Below are 21,743 nucleotides of genomic sequence, written 5' to 3'. Positions count from 1 at the left end.
TCACCATAGCACCTGTGTACACAACACCTAATAAATAATCCTTGGTGAAGTATTGTGGCTTAAAATCTTATGAAATGTTATGAATATATTTTACGGAAGCTTATCTAGAAAAACATTTTGCTGCTTCAGTGCTTCCTTTCCTGGAGTTTGTGCTAGATCTTATCTCAATTTTAGCATTTTCAATTTTATGAGGTGCTCAATTTTAATTGTTAGAGTAAGAAGCATACTAGTTCAAATATTTTTTTCTCCTGTGCCATTAATATTTTTTTCTTAATGTATTTTATTTGAATAGCAGTCTGTAATTCCTTTTTTGGTTGGATGTTTAGGAAGAACTTTATTTGGGAAAATAAGCCAAATGAAATTGGCATGAAAAGGAATTTTAAAATTAAGATCCAAGTACCTTTAATTATAGTACACATATTTTATCATGACTACAACTTTAGAATGAGGGGCTTACAAACTTAAGTCTTACTTGGACCATGAATGTATCAGGTGTTATTATATGATTAGAAATGTAATATTATGAAGTCATCATAGCCCATTTTACAGTAGAAGCCTTTTAAAATTCTACCCCAACAGTTTTTCTTTACATCACCAGCATAGTAATATCGTTGCTAGAGTTGTACTCTTTGCACTCTTTGTGTTTTCTGAATGTAGTTGTCAAAGATTAATTTGACCTGGTGTTAGAACATCAAGATGTATTTCAGGACCCATTGGGATACTTAGTTTGGGGGTTTTCTGTGTACATGAAGAATGTTCTTTTTTATGGCATGGTTTTGTTTGCTTCATCGTTCTTCTGAAGCTCATGGCCAAACACTCTCCTGGCTTGATTTCGCATGTTTTAAAAAATTCTTGTCATCCTAACACTCAGTTAGAGCTCTGTTCTAGGTCTTTCGTTTTGTCCCTTCTGAAGGAGACGGCTGGTATAAGCCTGAGTCAGACGTTTGTTTGAATCATCTGGTCACCTCTCAGTTAATGAGCTAACAGTGAAATAAAAGTGTTAAAATGTAGTTTGAAGACAGAGAAGTTACGTTTTCCTGGTGATCGATATTAAGTAGGAATTATCAAGATTATTGCGTGTTCTCTTTTGTTCGGTCTGGCGGGTTTTAGGTGATTATCTCTTTCTCAAGATCTCTTACCAGTGGCCTAAAGATGATGGCGGGTAACTAAAGTCACTGTTTTTATTTTTTTTCAGATTTCGACCTATTAAAGGAAGGCAAGAAGAACTAAAGGAAGTAATTGAACGTTTTAAGAAAGATGAGCACTTGGAAAAAGCCTTCAAATGTTTGACTTCAGGCGAATGGGCGCGGCACTATTTTCTGAACAAGAACAAAATGCAGGAGAAATTATTCAAGGAACATGTAGGTTTATTAATAAGATTAATACTATTTATCTGTTTGGATAAGAGTACAGAAAACTAAAGCCTGAATTTTAGTGAACACTGAAACTTTAAATCAGTTTTCCATGAAACTAGTCGTATGAAGATCTAATGACATATAAGATCACTTGCATGACTATCCAAAGAGAAAACTTTGTCATCTGGAAGTGAGATTTGTTGGGAACTGTTCGAGTAACGCAGCCAAGCCATTAGGTACTCAGATATGTGAAATTTTAAAATACCAGCACAGTTTGTTACTTAATGATCTTTAGTTTTTTATATTGCTGGTTTGCTTTTATAATTCTGAGAAAGTCTAGCAGGATAAACAATCTAAAGGTAATATCAGTTATTTTTTCTGTTTTAGGTGTTCATTTACTTGCGAATGTTTGCAACTGATAGTGGATTTGAAATATTGCCTTGTAATAGATACTCATCAGAACAAAACGGAGCCAAGATAGTTGCAACGAAAGAGTGGTAACTATTATACTAGTATAAAGCCATAAACAATTGTGCTTAAAATTCTCTCTTAAATTACTGTTCAAGTGCCGAGAGAGTCATGGGAAGGAATGAAGCCAGAGCTCCCCCTAAAGGAGCCAGTGCGGTGCTGCTGCGTTGGCCCAATGTCCGGGGCGTAGCGATTGTTCCTTATCCCGGTCTTCATTGACTGGAATTAGAAGTCTGAGTTGAATCAGATCCTGTGTCTAAGCCACAGTGCTTGCTGTTTTCCTCTTGTTGAGTCTGGGGGCCTGCTCAGTGATGGGAGGCTGAAAGGTTAGTGGTGCCAGGGCTGGACAACCTGGCTTCCAGAGGCGGTCCTGTACTGGCTTAGACGAAAGGCTGGGCATGAAGCCTTCGTGAGCCCAGGAATTTTACGGGTGGGAACTTCCTGGTGCGTTCCCGGTTTTAAAAAAGACATATGTGCCAGCTTAAATAAAAGTAGTCAAGTTGAGCCCCCCTAGGATGGATGACAGCCATACATTAAAGAGGGAATATGTGACCATATCGTCTTTCCTCTGATGCCTGTTCCCTACCTTTTCTCCCAAAGACACATGTAGCCCCTCCCCCACCACCACCCCGCTATTTTTTATAGCAGAAAGCTTAGGGTCAAGCACAGGCCAATGGAGTGGGCAGAGCCCATCACCCGCAGGCTTGGGTGGTGTACACATGAGTGCGTGTTGTCGTGGGCTGGTGGCACGCCTGTGTTGTAGGTGGGTGTGGAGGTTTGTGGTCTCAGGGTCTGGGGACAGCTGCACTGTGTACAGTAGCCTCGAGCAGTGACATGTGGCTCGTCTGAACTGAGAAGTGCTGTATATGTGATATATGTACCAGATTTTATATTAAATTACGTTTTCCTTAATATTTCTTATAGTTACCTGTTGAAACAGTATTTGGGGTATATTGGGTTCAAATATATTACTAAAGGTAGTTCCACCTGTTTTTCACTTTCTTAATATGACTGCTAGAAAATTAAGAGATTCTTGCCTTACGCTTCTGTGGGACAGTGCTGCTCTAGAGGGCGGAGACCCAATTCCCGGTCCTCATAACCCTTTGCCACTACTTGTCCCTGTCTCCTTCGTCAGTGTCAGCAAGTTGAGTTAGTGCAGCACGCATCTGAGTTCTTTGTGTTTGTAAGACACTAGGCCAGGGGCCGCAGGGGACTCCGACCCATAGGTAGCCCAGGGCCCGTCCTGCAGGACAAGGCAGCGGCACAGGGACCCGTGGCTTCCAGGTGGGGGTTCAAGGGCACCAGCTACAACACGCATGGCGAGGTCTTCTCCATTCTTGGTATTTATTGGGCAGGCTTAGTTTATTAAAAGCAGCCTTATTATTTATAATTACTAGTAATTTTTAACATCACATATTTTAAATAGGAAACGAAATGACAAAATAGAATTACTGGTGGGTTGTATTGCCGAACTTTCAGAAATTGAGGAGAACATGCTACTTAGACATGGAGAAAACGACTTCAGTGTCATGTATTCCACAAGGAAAAACTGTGCTCAGCTCTGGCTTGGTCCCGCTGCATTTATAAACCATGGTAAGCGACATTTCTCAGGTGTTAGCTCTCGTGTCGGGCAGTACTGCTAAAAATTAGTAAGACCTTTATCTTCCTTTAAAGGAGGGTTGGAAGTACAATTTCCCCCCCAAAATTATTAAAATAAATGTTCCTGTAGTTTACTTGAGACCTAAACACCTCTCAAAAGTCATAAAATTATATGGAAAGCTTATTTCAGATTTCTGTAATTGTTCGTGTTTCAGATCTTATCTACAGTTAATTGACTTTATCTTTTGGACATTTTTCAGATTGCAGACCTAACTGTAAGGTAAGCATAAAATTTTTTTATCTCAAGTAGTTAGTTTCTGCTTCAAGTGCAAGTTTCTCAGTGAGTTCATTTTATTTCAGTTTGTGTCAACTGGTCGCGATACAGCGTGTGTGAAGGCTCTAAGAGATATTGAACCTGGAGAAGAAATTTCTTGTTATTATGGAGATGGGTTTTTTGGAGAAAATAATGAGTTCTGCGAGTGTTACACTTGTGAAAGGTAAAGTGTTATGATTCCGGCTTTTATGTTCTCACCACGTGATGATTGTGGGCTATAAATCGCATTATCTTCTCATTGAAATGCAGGGGTAGTCTTACGGTCTGTAGCATCGCACCCAGTGCCGTATGAATAAACAAAATCAGAGGCTGCGGAGCTGTTGGGGGACACTGGCACCTGACCCTCTAACATCGTACTGTTACCAGATGTTATTCTTAGGAGTGGAACAGAATTCAGACGTGCTTAAGGAGAGAACGAGAAATGAGGAATACCTTATACTCATACACACACACACACACACACACACTCACATTCACACACACACTCATTCACACACACACACACTCATTCACACACTCACATACACACACTCACATTCACATACATACACACACACACTCACATTCACACACACACTCATACACACACACATACACTCACATGCACATTCTCACACATACTCTTACACACTCACACACTCACTCTGCCAGGGTGGGGTTGCCCCAGAAATGGCCAAGTAAAGTTTAACCGCTGACAGTCATATAAACAACCCTGAAGTTGTCTTGTGTCCTCTGGGATTTTTCTGTGTTGCTGCACATACTCTTCATAATTCCTAAGCCCTGTCACTTAGTGAAGAACCTCTTTGTGTGACCCATCAGGGTTCTGGAGTCCTTGTAGAAACCCCCAGACTTGCCTTAGCAGGATGCTTGTTCACATCAGTCTTTGTGGTGACGCCTGCAGACGAGAGCTCACAGAGGAAGTGTGTGTACAGGCTGGGCTGGGCTGGAGCTGCAGGAAGGCCCCATTACGAGGCAGCGCAAGGTGGCATAGGCCGCGTGGTGGAGCGAACCTGGGTTTGTTGAGCCCGTTTACATGCCCTGCATGGCGCTGAACACTTCTCATCAAGACTCATTCAGTCCTCCCAGCCTCCCTGTGAGAGCGAGAACTAGCAACATGCCCACACTGCTGGTTCAGAAACTCGAGTACCTGCACCCAGGTCAGCCTGCCTTCACTCCCTAGGACTTCTGCACATATGAGCAGAGATAGCTGGTAGTGCTGCTTCTCCAGCTTAAAACACCCAGCCTACAGCCAGTCATGCTCGGGAGAGCTGGTGGGTTCCCTAGAAGCCCCATTTTCCTCTTTCTGGGTAGCCAGAGGTTCCCCTGGTGTAGTGGGTGAGGAGGATACAGTTTATCTTTTTCTATATAAAAAATGGTTTAAACATTAATTAAATCTTTGACCAGCCCACAGAAAGACCCTTTAACCTATGAAGTAGTTTAATTATAGTTGAATACTGCTTTACAAGCGCTTTATAGAGACAGCGTAGTTACTTACGTAGCAGCTGCTGCCTCACATCCAGTGTGGGCTGCCTGCATGGAGTCCTGTGACTGCATTTCATTGGCTGTGTGGTCTGGGGCAGCTGAGCTGCTTTTGTGCCTCAGTTACCCCATCTGTAAAGTGGGGTAACATTGGAAGTTGTTGCACAGCTTCAGGGTTGTTGTGAGGACGTTTCATATACATCATGTAGAACAGCACAGTTAATACTCCGATATTAGCTGTGTAGTTATATGAAGTACCTTCTGGTTATTTCCCCGTTAGAAGGGATGCCCCGGGAAGACACAGATTTTTACCTTTTTTATTAACGGCTGTATCCCCAGCATTCAAAACAGTACCTGGTATTTAGTCGGTGCTTGATAAATATTTGGTAAATGAATGATTGAATGGGGCAAACAATATGCTAATAATGTTTTGGAGGCTGCCCTGAAAAAGGTAACCACACACATAGGATTCACTCCAGCCCTGAAACAGCTTTTTCTCTAGATCAGAACTGCACATATCATCCCGTTCTTTGGACAGGTTAGTTCTCTGTATGGAGCCTCAGTTTCTCCGTGGTAATGTGGACATAATCCCACCGAGTCTTAGTGTAAGCAATAAGTAGAAATGTGCAAATCCTTCTAATTGGAAGGGCTGAATGCAGGACGGTAGGCATGGTTATTGTCAGATACTTAAGCAATTTGACTTAAAGACTGGCTGTGAATATTCTTGAAATTCCCAGGAACACCAATTGTTTCTGCCTTTCCAGAAATTAGGTGAAAGGATAAGACTGGTCAAAAGAATGCATTCAATTACTGATCAGATATTAACTGGCTAGTTAGTTCCTTTACGTTAGACCTGCATGTTCATGGTAAACAAGACTGGCACAGTGCCAGCTGTGAGGGCAGTGTGGTGCAAGGGACGGACACACACACACACACACACTGCACTAGGAGCTGAAGGGTAAGGAGCAGTGGCCCAATGAAGAATTGCAAGTGGACAGAATGTTTACAAAGGCACTGAGATCACAGGTGATGTGGCCAGGACACATTTGATGCATATTTCGGGGCTGTGACCGTCCTGACACAATAGCGATTGTAATACATTCCTAAGTAAGGTCTGCAGATTTCACTTGAGAAGGTTTGAGGAATAAAATCTAATGAGGGACCAAATTGTGTTAAAGCTTATATAAAAGTATGTCTGATGATAGCCAAGAAAACATTTCTGAAGTATAGAAATTTAGGGGAGATTTGCCTTGACAGATATTAAAAATTACTATGAAAACTACCATAATCAAAACTTGATGGTATTGGCCCAGAATAGACAAATAGATAAGCGGACATAATACAGTCCTGAAATAGAGGCAAGTATGATGTTGGAAAACATATTTTTGATCCACGGTTGAGAATCTGCATATGTGGAAGCCCGACTTCAGTTATTCATGGATTTTCGACTATATGGGTGGCTGGTGCCCCTAACCCTCATGTTGTCAGGAGTCAGCTGTGATTCACTGTGTACCTGGAAGGAAACGAAGCTAAACCCCCATCTCACACCATATACAGGATAAACTCCAGATGGGTTAAAGATGTAAATTAAAAAATGCAGAACTATCAGGGAAATAAATTAGGAGAATATATGTCTAACCTTGGGATAGTGGAATTCTTTTGAAAGAATTAAGACAAGAAACAGTGAACATGAAAATTTTTGAATGGCCGAAAGTAAAGTCGAAGAAATGATAAACTGAAGGGGGGAAAATGTACCCATATGGCAAAAAGTTAATATAATAACAAAAAGGTCCTGTAAGCTCATAAGGAAAAGACAGACTCCAATAGAAAAGAAAGGTAAGGAAGATGCTGCAAAGAAAATGATATGGCCGTCAACAAGGAGATTAAAACAATAATTAGGTGTTCATTTTCACTGTCAAATTGGCACAATTGAAGAGGTACACTGTATACTTACTGCTGGTGAGGATATGGAGAAACTGGCACAGTGTAATTAGGGCCGTGAATTGCTGTCACTTTGGGGGAAAGTAATCTGGCAATGTTTGTTAAAAATAAGTGCACCCATTTACCTAGCAGTCAGTCCCATATGGAAGAACCTATCCGGTGGAAAGACAAACACTAGTTAACAAGGGTTTGGTTGCAAGAACAGTACGGCAGCAGTGTTCATGGTGGCGGGCAAAACCTCAATGCCCCACAAGTTTCAGTCATCCCTGATGAGCATGATTGATACATTATGGAATATTTATTCTATGTAAATAGTACAGCTTTGTCAAGACATACGTTCAATCCAGGTTTATTTGTCCATGATATAATGATAAGAAAGCTGGGTGCTGAGTAAGTGTATAGTACTATCCTTTGTTTGCTTAAAAAGCAATAACGATGTAAATAGGTGTGTAGACTATGGTGAAAGGAGTGGAAGCTGACGTGTTGACAGAGGGTTGACACTGGTACCTCGGGGCTTTGGGGACACGGGGTTGGGAAATGCTGTCAGCTTTGGCTGACATGTATATCTATATGTATATCTATAGCCTAGGATTGTTCTGCTGATTGCAGCAAGCATGAGCATGTGTTAAGTTCATAAGCTAAAAAGAAGAAATGAGGAAAGCAGAAAAGCAGATGAGTGGTAGGGTTTTACTTTAAAAACTCTAATAACCAGATAAAATGATTCCAGCACAGTCATTTATTTTGTGTTTAAGCATACTGTAAGTATGGCCCATCTTTCTAGAAATAAATCAGGGATGTTATAAGTTATGGTTAAAAGGCATGGAATATCTGCAAATAATTACTTTCTTAGTCTATATGAAATAAAATAGCCTATAAGACTTACGAATTTACTTTCTGAGTACATTTTGGGGTGGATTGGAGTGTAACTGGTTGCCTGCCTTGGTGAAGTTACATAGAGGATTTTACAGCGATTTCTAGTGCACCTTTTGAAAAAAGAATTGAGCCAGTCCCACCATAAGTGTTTTGTTGTTGTTTTTACAAAAGCATTAATAAAAGTAGAATTCCAGGTCCATTCTGGGAAGGTGAAGAAAGCTCACTTTACTTACCAAAAACAGTTTCTGCGTTAGGTTTAGATCTTGTTCCCTAGCAGTAAGGGTTAAAAGAGGGGGCAGATCAAGTAAAATTCTGTTGTCCCTGAGCAGGAGGTGACACTGATTTCTCGGGGGAGAAAATCCTGAAGGAAATGAGTTACACGGTTTTCATGGAGGGCAAGATTGCCCTCCTTCTGGAGGATATTCACAATTCCGCCACAATTCCAGAAGCTGTTACTATGTGGCTTCTCTTTAACAAGCGAAGGCCAATAAAAAGCAAGTCTTCAGTGAAGGCCATTTAGGCCAAAGAGATTTCCCTCTTCTCAAATGCAGCATGTAGTGCTTTTGTTAACTTCATTAGTGTGTCATTTACTACTATTTTGAATAGAGCTGAGAGAAATTTTCTTTTATACAGTGAACCAAGCAAAGATTTGCAAAGCTGGTTTCATTAAGGAAGTTTACGAGACCCTCTTCTGAGGAACCCTCACTTCAGAAGAATTTATACAAATATTAATTAAAGCAGTTAGAACTCATTCTCATCCAGTGGTTAAAAGAGAGTCTTTTAATGTATTTTCTTCAGTAATATTTTACTGATTTAATTATGGTCATTTATGTTTATTTCAATAACTTTAAAGGAATTATTTAACAGTTTTTATTCTAAAAGTCAGATTTTCTCTAATATAGTCTGGCCTCCTTATATAAAATTTCAATTAGGATTTGTTTATATCTAACATTAAGCTCTAAGTAATGACTTAATTTATGGAAATTCTCTGGTTTCTTTTTTTAATTCCTTCATTCTCAGTAATCAGTAATGTAGTGTTAAATTGTGCAGAACACAGCTAGAGTATAACTAACAGGTGGGTTATTTAAGCTATAATTTAGACCTAACTATTGCAACAACCAGCTTTGAAATTGAAGAATTAGTTATTTATTTTTACCTCCGTAATGAAATTCTACAGGGTCCAGTAGTTCCACATGGGCAATTAACAATTGACAATAGTCATAACAATTTGTTTTATCTAGAATTTTTCGTGTGCTGATTGTATCTACATAGTTCATTTCTTTAGAGAGTCCTAGGCTTGGCAGATTTCCAGTGACGACTGATGCCTCATCGGTTCGTCACATCTGTTGATGTGATGTGGCCACGTGCCCTCAGCAGCCGGGGTTATTGTGAGAGTACGCTGTTTGTTTAACGTATACTGTTTTCTCTTTCAGACGGGGAACTGGTGCTTTTAAATCCAGAGTGGGACTGCCTGCGCCTGCTCCTGTTATCAATAGCAAATATGGACTCAGAGAAACAGATAAACGTTTAAATAGGCTTAAAAAGTTAGGTGACAGCAGCAAAAATTCAGACAGTCAATCTGTCAGCTCTAACACTGACGCTGATACCACTCAGGAAAAAAACAATGCAAGTAAGTAAGGGAGGTTTGATAAACGTATCCTTTTTTTTTTTTTTTTTTAAGTGTTTTCACACAATTTGCTTTCTAAAGCGTGCTTCAATAGTTTTGATCTTTTAAATATTGAGAGAAACTCTGGGACTCACGCCCTTCAGCAGCATTGCAAGGTTCTAGAAATGATTTGAGTACAAAAGCAGTCTGTATCCCCCCTCCAGATTCAATACAGTATTTGAGACAGAATTGTCTGCTTTTCTTGAGTAGTTGGTGACTGGATATTAAATCTTCGTCATGTGTGCCAGGGTCATCATAGGTTTGAGAGAAACATCATCAAGGTGTTAGTTTCACTATAATTAGGTCGTTAGGTCCTACAGGAAGACAGGACTGGGGGCTCATCCAGGCACACGCGTGTCCCCGCACCTGGCCAGTCTGTAGGCTGGATGATGGGCTTGGGAAGCGCAGAGCTCTGGCCTCAAGGCCTCCGCTTTTTTGCTACTTACTTGCCTTTTTTCAGAATGAACTGACCCATTCACTAAACCACCAGTTACCAGACTCAGAATTGTGATAAAATAGCAGTTTAAATGTCACTGTACTATGACATGGTATGTCAGCCGCTACCAAAAGTAGCAAGAGAGAGGAAAAGGAGGAATGAAGCAAGCTTTAAGATACCAGTTGTGTGTGGGGGCAAGACCTAATGGAACTGGGAAAAGAGAGAAGGAAGAATAAAGAGAAAAGAGAAGAAAGCCTAAACGAGCAAAAGAAAGCACGTCCTGTTTGTGGAGCTTTGAAGTCCTGGAACCATTCTGATTGCTACTGTTTCCCGTCTGGGTAACACCAGTTTTCTCTAGTTCCACTAAAGTAGTAGGTGCTTTAGTCTGACTTGTCTCCGACAGGAATAAAGTTTTAAAGTTTTGACTTGGGGATCCCCGAAGTATGCCTGTTTGGGCACTCCACATGTCCACGTGGCGCTTAAGGCCCCTCTGAGATCTGATTATTTTAGGCTCTTCTCCTCCAGATGTTTTCAGCCCAACACCGAGTGCTCCCCTCCCTTACAGAAAGTCCTGAAGGAAAGGGAGGGTGTGTCCCACGATGGCGAATGTCACTGCTGTGAATTCTGAACCTACCTGCTGCTGGGAGTCAGAGACCAGACAGAACCTCTAGTGTAAAGCAGCACTGTGTATCTCTTCCGGGTCATGTCCAAAGTGACGAAAAAGAGCAGTTAGTCCGTCATTCACTGTTGACTGTTGGTTCTGATAATAAATGCAGCATAACCAATGTTCGTTTTCCGAGTCTGGTTCCTTGGTGAAACTGGAGACTTGTAAAACCCGTGTATAAAGGTATACATAGAAACACGTAGGAGCGTGCTGCCGGCCGAACGTGCAGAGAGCGACGTGGCTGTCCACGTTGCATGGCTCTGTGACATTCGTGGGGGTGTTTTGTATTTTCGTGCATGAACTATATTTCTGATGGATAGATACTGAACTCAGTACACCAGTTACCTTAAAAGATGGGAATACAAACGTGTTTTGGAAGGTGTTGAGTGTGCTAACTACCATGTGATCATCAGAGTATTTATTAAACCAAATACTTATTAAAAACCTGTTAGCAGTTGAAGAGGTAACAGATGTACGAGACTCGGGCCCCTCCCTCAGGGAGCGTATGCCTTAGCTCCCGCATAGGACAAGTACATAAGCAGCGATGCAGAGCAGACATTTTCTAAAGGTTAGAGGGAACAAGGAAACCTCTGAGCTGTAGTCTCAGCATTGCAGAATAGAAGTTGAGCCCTCTCCTGGGGCCACTGACGTTAGGGCACTTACTCTATGCAGCTTACCCTTTCTGCAGAATGATTGTCTCGAGGAATGCCAGGGTTAGTGGAACAAACTTTGAGGGCCACGTGGCACAGTTGGTAGACGTGGCTCAGTGCTCTGGAGGAGCTGGGGGCCTAGACCAGCCATCTCCGAGGCATCTTACATTTGCCCATGTTCAGGCTCTCTCTCATGCATTCTTTCAGGCTGTATTTCTTCTATTTGTGTCTCAACCCTCCTGTCTACCTGTTTGAAAGAAAGCCTTTTGAAACCGTAGCTGGTAGCAAAGCCAGAGCTGCCTGAGCCTCTCTCCAAGGGAGGTCAGCAGACGTCGTGCGGGCAGATTCGCGTGCTTCCCCCAACACGTAGCTGCCCATATTTATCCTGCCATTTGTCTAAAATTCAGTGACACAGGAGCTGCCTTCTTTGAATAGCATTTCTGCTATCTTTAAAGAAACATTTCTGCCTAGTCGGAAGAAAAATTATTTATTCCTCCCATGCAGATCCTTTTTTGAAAGGTGTCACAAGAGCCACACCTTGACTATTCGCTCTAGTATCCGGAGAGAGGAGACAACAAGAAATCCATGTCCACATATTCAGTCCGCAACCCTGCACTACAATGCCGTTCTTGGAAGATTGTGGTTTTTTAGGCCTCTGTGCCTCGGAGGCCGGGTCACCCCCCACAGGCATTGCCGTGATACGGGATGTTTGCCACGACAGATGCCACAAGTGGGTGCAAGACCCAGAAGACTCGGAACGAGGTTATTTTAACTGAGGAGCGCCTGTCCCAAAGGTAGTGGACTGGTCCCTCTCTGGCCTGTCACAGATTCCATTAATGGATCGGAATGCTCTTTTTTTTTTTCTTTTTTTTTTAAAGATTTTATTGGGGACGGGGAACAGGACTTTATTGGGAAACAGTGTGTACTTCCAGGCCTTTTTTCTAAGTCAAGTTGTTGTCCTTTCAGTCTTAGTTGTGGAGGGTGCCGTTCAGCTTCAAGTTGTCCTTTCAGTCTTAGTTGTGGAGGGCGCAGCTCAGCTCCAGGTCCAGTTGCCGTTTCTAGTTGCAGGGGGCGCAGCCCACCATCCCTTGCGGGAGTCGAACCGGCAACCTTGTGGTTTGAGAGGACGCACTCCAACCAACTGAGTCAGTGGCAGCTCAGCTCAAGGTGCCGTGTTCAGTCTTAGTTGCAGGGGGTACTGCCCACCATCCCTTGCGGGACTCGAGGAGTTGAACTGGCAACCTTGTGGTTGAGAGCCCACTGGCCCATGTGGGAATCGAACCGGCAGCCTTCGGAGTTAGGAGCATGGAACACTAACCGCCTGAGCCACCGGGCTGGCCCCGGAATGTTCTTCCCTGCTAAGCCTACAGGCTGCTTCACAGGCTTTTCCAAAAGCCTGCTCCGGGCAGCCATTGCCAGTCTATTGGGCACATAAGATGGAAGCCGCTTGTTGTGCCTGCAAAACTCCTTGAATGCACAACTTGAACTGAAGGCTCGAGTTCTGAAGGCGTCAGCTGTGTGTGGTCCTTGTGTTACTGCGGTTCACACTGACCGCGTTTCTGGGGCTTTTCCAGTAGAGAGCATGGACGCAGCCCTGCCACGCAGGAAGCATCCACGGCATGTTGCTGCTCTCGTATCTGGCTGTAGTTCTCAAAGCCCACACAGGGCTGCCTTATGACTTTGAAGACACTCTGAAATGACCATTGTGCCATGCCATGGGTCCTTTACCCATAAGTTGGGACTGGCACCATAAGAACTGTGGCACAGAGTTCTTAAAAATGTGGGGTCTTGAGCCAGAGACCACAGTTCAAATCCCGTCTCTGCCACCAGACGGACAATCTTAGGCACACTAGGCCAGTGAGCTTGGTCCGCACTGAGGTGTAACAGCTCTTCAAAGAATGCTTATTAGGATTGAGATTGTACTCATTTGTACAGCACCTACCGTATAGTAATTGCTAAGAATGTGTCTCTCCACATACAGTTACTGTCTAGGTTTATGCACTTGGGATTTGTCCTAGCCACTAGGGAGTCACACATGGCGTGTGAGTGCAGAAGCCAGTGTGGCCACAGGCACGCCTTACCTCCACTGACGTGTGTCAGATCACTTAGTCTCCTGCTCCTCTTCCCTTAGTGGGCCACGGCCCTGCTCCTGGGGCCTGCTGTCGCTGCCATTGCACAGTGCCCCCAGGACCGTGGGGGACAGTGAGGAGCCCTGGGCACTTAAATGCACGCTCATCTCAGTCACTTTCCGCGCACTTCTCTTGCCCGGCTTGTCTGTCTTGTTGGACCGTGACTTGATCAGCACCTTCAGCTGCGTTTTTGATGAGATCGTGCTTTTCAGACCAAATGAGAATAGCCTGACAAATACGTACCATGTACGTGAGCACTGTGGAAACAGGACATAGCATCAAGCACAGTCTGTTGTGTGCTGTTTAGAACACAAACGCTGAAGTGCTTGGGCAGTGGTTCGCTGCGGTCGGCTAACGGTGACTCCATCGGAGGGGGGCAGGGGCAGAACCCAGAGGCAGAATCACCATCAAATGAGATTCAGCCGATGGATTAAAGTAAGTGCCCGAGTGAGGGGAATCTGGGTGTCATGACATACGTGGGAAGAAGGATAGCCTGTCGCAGGAGAAAGCCATGACAGGCTCCCTGAGAGAAGTGTTTCCTAAGCGGAATCTTAAAGAGGGTGAGAAGGTGAAGCATGTTCCAAGCAGAGGAGTTTTATAAAGGAAGCTGTGGGGGTGAGTGTAGGACTTGAACAAGCAAAGTTTATGGCTGGAGTAGAAGGTGGGAAGAACGGATGTGACCATAATTTAAAATTTTGAACTTTATTCTGAGGGCATTAGGTTATTGATGTTTCAAGCCCAGAGGTAGCACGGCATACTGGGAAAATCATCCTGGCTCCGTGGTGGGGGACGGAGTGTTGGGGAAGCAATACTGTATTTCCCGGAAAATAAGACCGGGTCTCATATTAATTTTTGTTCCAAAAGACGCATATTAGGGCTTATGTTCAGGGGATGTCATCCTGAAAAATCATGCTAGGGCTTATTTTCTGGTTAGGTCTTATTTTCCGGGAAACACAGTAGGAGAGCCCAGAAAAGGCTGGAAGCTGTTGCTATAGGTCAGGCAGGAGACTGGCATTGGTAATGGAGAGAGGGAGACAGTGACATTGCAGGAGTGGACTCCAAGGGGCTCGATAGGGTGAGGCGGTTAGGGAAAGCAGGCGTCACGGATGGCTCCCCAGTTTCTGCTTGGTCAGCTGGGTGGGTGGTGCTGGTACTGACCAAGATGGCGAACGTAGAAGGAGAAGCAGCCATAAGACTTGCTGGTGAGTTCAGTTGAAGCACGTACCCTGAGCCAGCCCCAGAGGGCAGTCCAGATGCCAGCAGGCACTTGGCGATATGGATCTGTAACACAGAGAGAATCGGGCTAGAGAAAGTGGTTCGGGAACTGCCAGTAGATCGATGGGAATAGCCATGGAGGGGTGCGTGCTTATCACCCAGAGACTGGTTTCCCGAGAGCCTAGGACAGCTGAGGCCTGAGGAATTTGGTCTGAGGGATAGATGGGAGAACAGTGTTCCTCATGGAAGACCAAGGCGAGAGGGGTTTTCGGGATAATGAATGGTTAGCAGTGTTGCATTCTGCAGAGAGGTAAGGGCTGAAAAGCCTTCGCTGGATTTCGTGACCAGGAGGCTGTCAAGTTTGGCAGAGGCTGTCTCAGAGGGCTGGATCCAGATTGCAGGGGGATTGCTGTCAAGAATACGATACATGTGTGATTATTGTGTAGACCTGATTGCAGGTGCGAAGTGAGAGTGGGTTGGGGAAAGGAAAACTACGGTTGAGAACCACTAAGCCTGGTCATAGAATGGTCCTCAAAGAGTCAGGCTGAGCAAAGGACCACCATAGTCCCATCCGAGAAAGCTGAGCACAGAACGCCGGTGTGTATTTCCATCAGTAAGCACATCTGCTGAAAGAACACCTTTGGCAAAAGAATTCCCTGAATATCTTTAAATTTTAAAACTAGTTTCTAGCAAGTTCTGTATAACTCCCGTTCATATACATCAGTTGTTCTCACTTTGAGTGCTCCTGCTTTCAGCAAACAAGTGGCCATGGTCACTGATGTGCACACAGATACACGTTCTTGGTTCAGTCAGTGGGTCTCATTCCGGGGAATTCTGCTGGTTTGGGGACCTCAGGGCCATTTATGAGCCAGTCTTCTTGAGTACAGCAGAGCCTTCTATTCTTGGTGGTTTGATATTTTTGGAATGCTTGTTACTCATTCTTGCTCCTCAATAGAATCTAATGGTGATGGTGACTTACTTGCTTAGCCATGCAGAAGGAACAGCAGTCGCCCTGGCAACCCTCCAGCGTGTAGTAAGCGACAGTCTTTGTTGGGCAGTGTGCTGGGCTTACCCACGTTCATTGTTTTATTCTCCCTGTTTTCTGGGGGAGAGATGGTGATTATTTGGCCATCTCAGCTTCCCCCCGAATGATTTAATGGGGTATTCTGATGGGGAAGAGGTTTTCAGATGGAGAATGAGGGGGACTAATTGAGAAATTGACTCATGTGAAATACTGTAAAAATAGGTGCAAATGTCAGTGCAGAGAAAACAAAACAGCAAGATGGCAGAAAGTCAGTGGCAAAGTCAGGCTCACAATGGGAGCAGCTTACACTTGAGTTGCATGTAAGCCTTCTGAAAAGCCCCTCACCTGTTGCATTAGCTCTCAGGTGGTGGTTCCCAGTAGGATCTTCGCAGCCTTTCTGGAGGAGGGATGTCCTGTCCCCCTTTGTCCTGAGAGTAATTCTAGACACTGCTTCCCTCTTTCAGTTTGATTTTTGGCCCCAGGCAGTCATGGGAGGGACGGGGGCCTCACAGTACTGAGGGGACAGCTTAGAATGGTGCAGTTCGTTTGGGTGAATTTCTGCTGGGAATAACAATATATGGTTCTTAGGACCCCTTCTTCTTGTTCGAAACCACTGTGATGGAATTTGTCGCTTCGAGCCCGTTAGTAATACTGTGTTTCTGTTCTGTGTTACTGGTCAAGTAATGTGCTTACTTGGAGTTAATGAGTAATGGATTCTAGAAACCTATTTAAAATGACAATTTGAAGAAGAATTTGTGAAAAAAAATAACTATGATCTTTACTTAGCTTCACTTCAAATCTTTTATGTGGTAAAATACTAAATCAGGAAAAGAAACACATAATAGTTTGGACCAGTGTTATGATAGATTAAGGACAAACTTAGAGTGAAATCTAGGTACCTGCTGTGCTAAGAGCTCTTTAACCACCAAATTACTCACAAATGAATAGATGCTGCAGAAATTAGAGGCAGAAATTAGAGAACATAAAACAGTGTAGGGGGTGCTTATGCGCTGACAGAAACTGAACTGGGTCTGCCTGCCTCCGTATGTTCGTATAATCTAAACATTTCATAGCTGAGAGCTGGTCGGGGTGTTGCTTTGTTGAGTATGACTTGTGCTAAAGGCTGTGTTTCATCTTTTTTTTTTTTTTTTAAACTTTGCAGCTTCTAGCCGAAAATCTTCAGTTGGTGTGAAAAAGACCAGCAAGAGCAGAACATTAACTAGGCAATCTATGTCAAGAATTCCAGCTTCTTCCAACTCTACCTCATCTAAACTAACTCATATAAATAATTCCAGGGTACCAAAGAAACTGAAAAAGCCTGCAAAGCCTTTACTCTCTAAGATAAAATTAAGAAATCATTGCAAACGGCTGGAGCCGAAGAGTGCTTCGAGAAAACTTGAGATGGGAAACTTAGTACTTAAAGAGCCTAAAGTAGTTCTGTATAAAAATTTGCCCATTAAAAAAGAAAAGGAGCCAGAGGGACCAGTACAAGCCGCCATGGCTAGTGGGTGCTTAACGAGACATGCAGCGCGAGAGCACAGGCAGAGCTTTGGGCGAGGCGTCTCCCCGCGCGGGGAGGCCGCTCCCGGCACGTACACCACCAGACGGTCCATGCGGACGAGAATGAATTTGAAGGAGACCTCTGACATCAAGCTTGAACCAAATACGCCGGATGGCTATAAAAACAGCTTGTCGGAACCTTGCCCAGACAGTGGCGAGCAACCATCTCCTGTGACACAGCAGGAAGACCTGGCGCATGAAACTGCACAAAAGGGGGAAGCAGAGTGTCCTAAGAGTGACAGCAGCATTGCAAAAAAGAAGTCACGCCAAGGAAAACTTGTGAAACAGTTGGCAAAAGCAGAGGAATCCACTCTCCTGCATGATGTCCCCGGGCAGGCCGGGGGGGTGCCAGATGTGACGGGATCCCACCCTGACCCGGACGAGCACAGTGGCATGGAGGGTGTGGCCGGCAGCTACGTGGACTGGGCCCCTTCACCTGTGGATGGGTCAGTTGTGACGTCAGACGGCTTCAAAACAAAAGACAGCTTCAGAACTGCAAAAAGTAAAAAGAAGAGGCGAATCACAAGGTATGATGCACAGTTAATCCTGGAAAATAACTCCGGGATCCCCAAATTGACTCTCCGTAGGCGCCATGATAGCAGCAGCAAGACAAATGACCAAGAGAATGATGGAATGAATTCTTCAAAAATAAGCATCAAGTTAAGTAAAGACCATGAAAACGATAACAATCTCTATGTAGCAAAGCTTAATAATGGATTTAACTCAGGATCAGGCAGCAGTTCTACGAAACTGAAAATCCAGCTAAAGCGGGACGAGGAGAGCAGGGGACCGTATGCAGACGGCCTTCATGAAAACGGGGTGTGCTGTAGTGACCCTCTTGCTCTCCTGGGGTCGCAGATGGAAGTCGATGACTACAGTCAGTATGAGGAGGAGAGTACAGACGGCCCGTCCTCTTCAGACGGAGACGCGGAAGAGGACGAGTATGACGATGACTTTGAAGATGATTTTATTCCTCTCCCTCCAGCCAAGCGCTTGAGGCTCATCGTGGGGAAGGACTCGATAGATATTGACATTTCTTCCAGGAGAAGAGAAGATCAGTCTTTGAGGCTTAATGCATAAGCTCTTGGTCTTCATTGGACCCGGGGGAACTACTTTAAAGAAATAAAAAAATTCCAGTCCATTATTCCTCAACTGAAACATGTTAGCGGCAGCACTTCTCGTTTCTTCCCTTATCAGCATAATACTGTAGAAAGTGTACAGTGTACTGACTCTTCTTAAGTCTGATTTGTGCAGATTTTTATTGTACTTTTTAAATAGCCTTCTTATGTGCAATTCTGAGTTAGAGGTAAAGCCCTGTTGTAAATTAAAAGGCTCAAGCAAAACTGTACAGTGATTGCAACTGTCCACACAGGACGTCGAAAACAATAATGTGGCTACACAATTTTTTTTAACCTGAAGAGCATCGACTGGCTCTTTAATATATGACTAAATAATTTAAAACAAATCATAGTGACAGCATATTAAGGTTTTCTAGTATATGCTAATATCACCAGCAATGATCTTTGGCTTTTTCATTTATTTGCTAGATGTTTCCCCCTTGGAGTTTTGTCAGTTTCACACTGTTTGTGGCCTTGGTTAAATAGCAGACCATTGGTTGGGAGTCTGACTGGTTTCTTTAAAAAAAAAAAAAAAAAGTACAATTACATGCGTGACAGCTGACTTTTCAGTACGTTATATGTACGAGGGTGACAGTGTGCGGGATGAGTTTCAATCCAGCGTATTTATTGCTTGTCATGTAAATTAAAGACCTTGTATTTAACACTTTTCAATCCTTTTAGAGAAAATTGTTCTTTGCAAGAATGATTGGTGCTTATTTTTTCAAAAATTTGCTGTGAACAATGTGATGACAACAAGCAGCATTTATCTAATGAACGACAGCTGTCTTAGTTTGGGTCTTCGAGTTTTCTGTTGCACTTGTAAAATGCTACAAGGAATATTAAAAAACTCTATTCACTTTAACTTATAATAGTTTATGAAATAAAAACATGAGTCACAGCTTTTGTTCTGTGGTATCCTATAAAAATGTTGTCTTTGAAATTCAATGTAAAGAACTGAAAACAATGTATATGTTGTAAATATTTGTGTGTTGTGAGAAATTTTTGTCATAAGAAATTAAAAGAACTTACCAGGAAGGTTTTTAAGTTTAGAAATATTCATGCCAATAAAATAGGAGATTATAAATATATAGTTTTAAGCACTGCATCAGTGGGCGTTCTCGGCTTATGTTAGTTTATGTATGAAAATATCAGAGAGTTTTTGACTTTATTATCAATTAAACAAAAGAAGAGTCAGATTTAATTTGTTTTTTTGAAGCACTTTGAGAAGAGAGATTAATTTTAAGTAACTTAATGAGCAAAATTTCGATTACTGCTTTATGTTCAGTATCGATCTTTTCATTTCTCTGGATTATTTTACAAATTATTGGACAAAGAATTTGGGGAGATAAATCTGTAACAGGTGTTGGACGCCAATGGGACTCTTATTTCTGGGAGATGTGTACATGTACTTGCGGATATACGGTGTTCCTAAGTAAAACCAAGTTAGGGGATTCGTGTAGTGTCTGTAGAAAAGTAGCCCATGTTTGAAAATGTTAGAAGGACTCTGCAGAGAATGAGAGGTCCAGTGGAGAAAGCCCGAGTGCTTACTGTTACCTGCTGATTGAGTCCTGCCAGTTTCCAGGTTCGGGGACAGCCTTTAAATTAAGTTCCTTAACACTGTTGCCAGTGGGTTCCAAGTAGAAATTAATAGTTTTCTTAAAAGGATTTCAAATTGAGGATTTTTTTTCTCCTTCCGTTCTTCAGCTGCTCCTTTAGTCTTGTATGGTCGTTCTCCTTTGTTCCGGTGCAGTTTCACCCCTCAGGTATCAGTGTGAAGGCAGCGGCAGACTCCTAGTACACGCTCACGCCCGCTTTGCTCCGTCTAGAGTCCTCACCTGTGAAGCAGGGCAGCCCCAAGGTCTGTCCCAGGCACTCGGAGCACTTTACAGACCGCGTCCAGGCCTCGCGGGGTCCCTGTGTGGGACCAGGGAGACCCACGCCACTAGGGAAGATCAGGCTTAGACCCTGTGTCTGGAAAGGACCAGAGAGCAGAGGGTCACCTCTTTCATTCCCCCCTCAGTCTGGAGTGTCCCGCAGAGGGTCAGAGACCACACTTTGAACTGTTTCTCGGGATGCCAACAGTAGCCATTTCAGGAATTTCAATCTTAAGGAAAAAAAGGAATGAGAGATCGTATTTCCCACTTCTCTCCATTTGAAAGCTTCATTTCAGTAACTTATTGATAATGTTTCTTTTAACTTTATTGCGGCCTTGTCCTTGAGGCTGACCTTCCCATGGGTCTGAGCAGTGACACGCAGTAGCGGTCCCTGCCTTGGGAGTCCGGTGTGCACAAGCGCTCGGCAGCCACTGCTGACGCCTTCCAGGGAAACTGAATTTCCGTTTTTAAAGCTAGGGGCCTCGGAGCTGTGTGGCGTGGCGAGCCCACGCACTGGTGACCACTTGGAAGAGGTCAATAAAACTTTCACTCAATAAAACTTGCAGCTTGAGCTTATGCAATGACTGGTAAAGACTTTGGCATTGTAAGAATTAGGAAATGATCATAGAAATATATGTAAAGTATTCAATTTTCAGTCATTTTTCAAACTACTGTTTTAAATTGTTTTGCTGAGTTGTAATACTTTTGAGATACAATGTATTTCCTTGTACTGAAAGAATGAAAAAAGGACTTTTTCAGCATTTGAGGTAAGTTCTTTAACGTTTCATTAAAAACATTTTTTACAAATATTTTGTACATGCACTTGCAGTATTGAGGTTAATCATTTTAATAAATTCGGAAATTAAAACAATCTGGCCGCTGTTCACTGTATCCAAGAAAAGATCACAGTGGTAATTTTCTCCCACAAGTGTCCATCGAAAGTCGCATTTATAAAATCAAAGTCTCTAAAGCTTTTCCACATCTGTGAGTGTTGAGTTCTCGGAGCCCTGCTCTTTTTACTTCTGGTTTAAAGGGCCTTGTTGCCACTCAGCTGAAAAGAATAGGGCGTAAGAACTCCTCTCAACGGGGAGGCTGGTTTTCAACGACATATCCTCTTACTCCTGAACCCGAGAACGCTTTTGCAACCCAATTTTTAGTGGTTCCTGATTAGTTGTTTTTTTCCCCCCTCACTGAACTGGACAGAACTGGCACATCCAGAACGGGTGTGGGTCCTTCTTTTTCCCAGTTACTGTAGCAAAAGCTAGTTGAAAGGACATAGGACTGGCGCAGGAGTCAGGAAACTGACTCATCCCACTCATCCCCAGGTCTCATCTTTCTGGCACCCCTGAAGGCAGTGC

At 43.3% G+C, this 21,743-nt stretch overlaps 1 protein-coding gene across 9 annotated transcripts in view; it reads left to right on the top strand.

The window, feature by feature from the left end:
• KMT5B (lysine methyltransferase 5B) overlaps positions 1–21,207 on the top strand; it is a 53,158-nt gene extending 31,951 nt beyond the window's left edge. For all 9 annotated transcript variants that reach the window (XM_074336824.2, XM_019717498.3, XM_074336829.2 and 6 more), the window contains 7 exons: positions 1,196–1,361; positions 1,743–1,852; positions 3,250–3,416; positions 3,683–3,702; positions 3,783–3,919; positions 9,483–9,679; positions 16,996–21,207. In XM_074336824.2, coding sequence (XP_074192925.1) covers positions 1,196–1,361; positions 1,743–1,852; positions 3,250–3,416; positions 3,683–3,702; positions 3,783–3,919; positions 9,483–9,679; positions 16,996–18,473 — 2,275 coding nt within the window. In that variant the 3' untranslated portion in view covers positions 18,474–21,207. The remainder of the gene's footprint in view (positions 1–1,195; positions 1,362–1,742; positions 1,853–3,249; positions 3,417–3,682; positions 3,703–3,782; positions 3,920–9,482; positions 9,680–16,995) is intronic.
• Positions 21,208–21,743: the final 536 nt, after the last annotated feature.

Source organism: Rhinolophus sinicus, chromosome 14 (assembly GCF_057876585.1).
Source record: "Rhinolophus sinicus isolate RSI-liver-muscle chromosome 14, RSI-T2T, whole genome shotgun sequence".
NCBI classification, from domain to species: domain Eukaryota; kingdom Metazoa; phylum Chordata; class Mammalia; order Chiroptera; family Rhinolophidae; genus Rhinolophus; species Rhinolophus sinicus.
The sequence above is the reverse complement of the archived record's forward strand: the minus strand, read 5'-3'. Positions and strand labels throughout refer to the sequence as shown.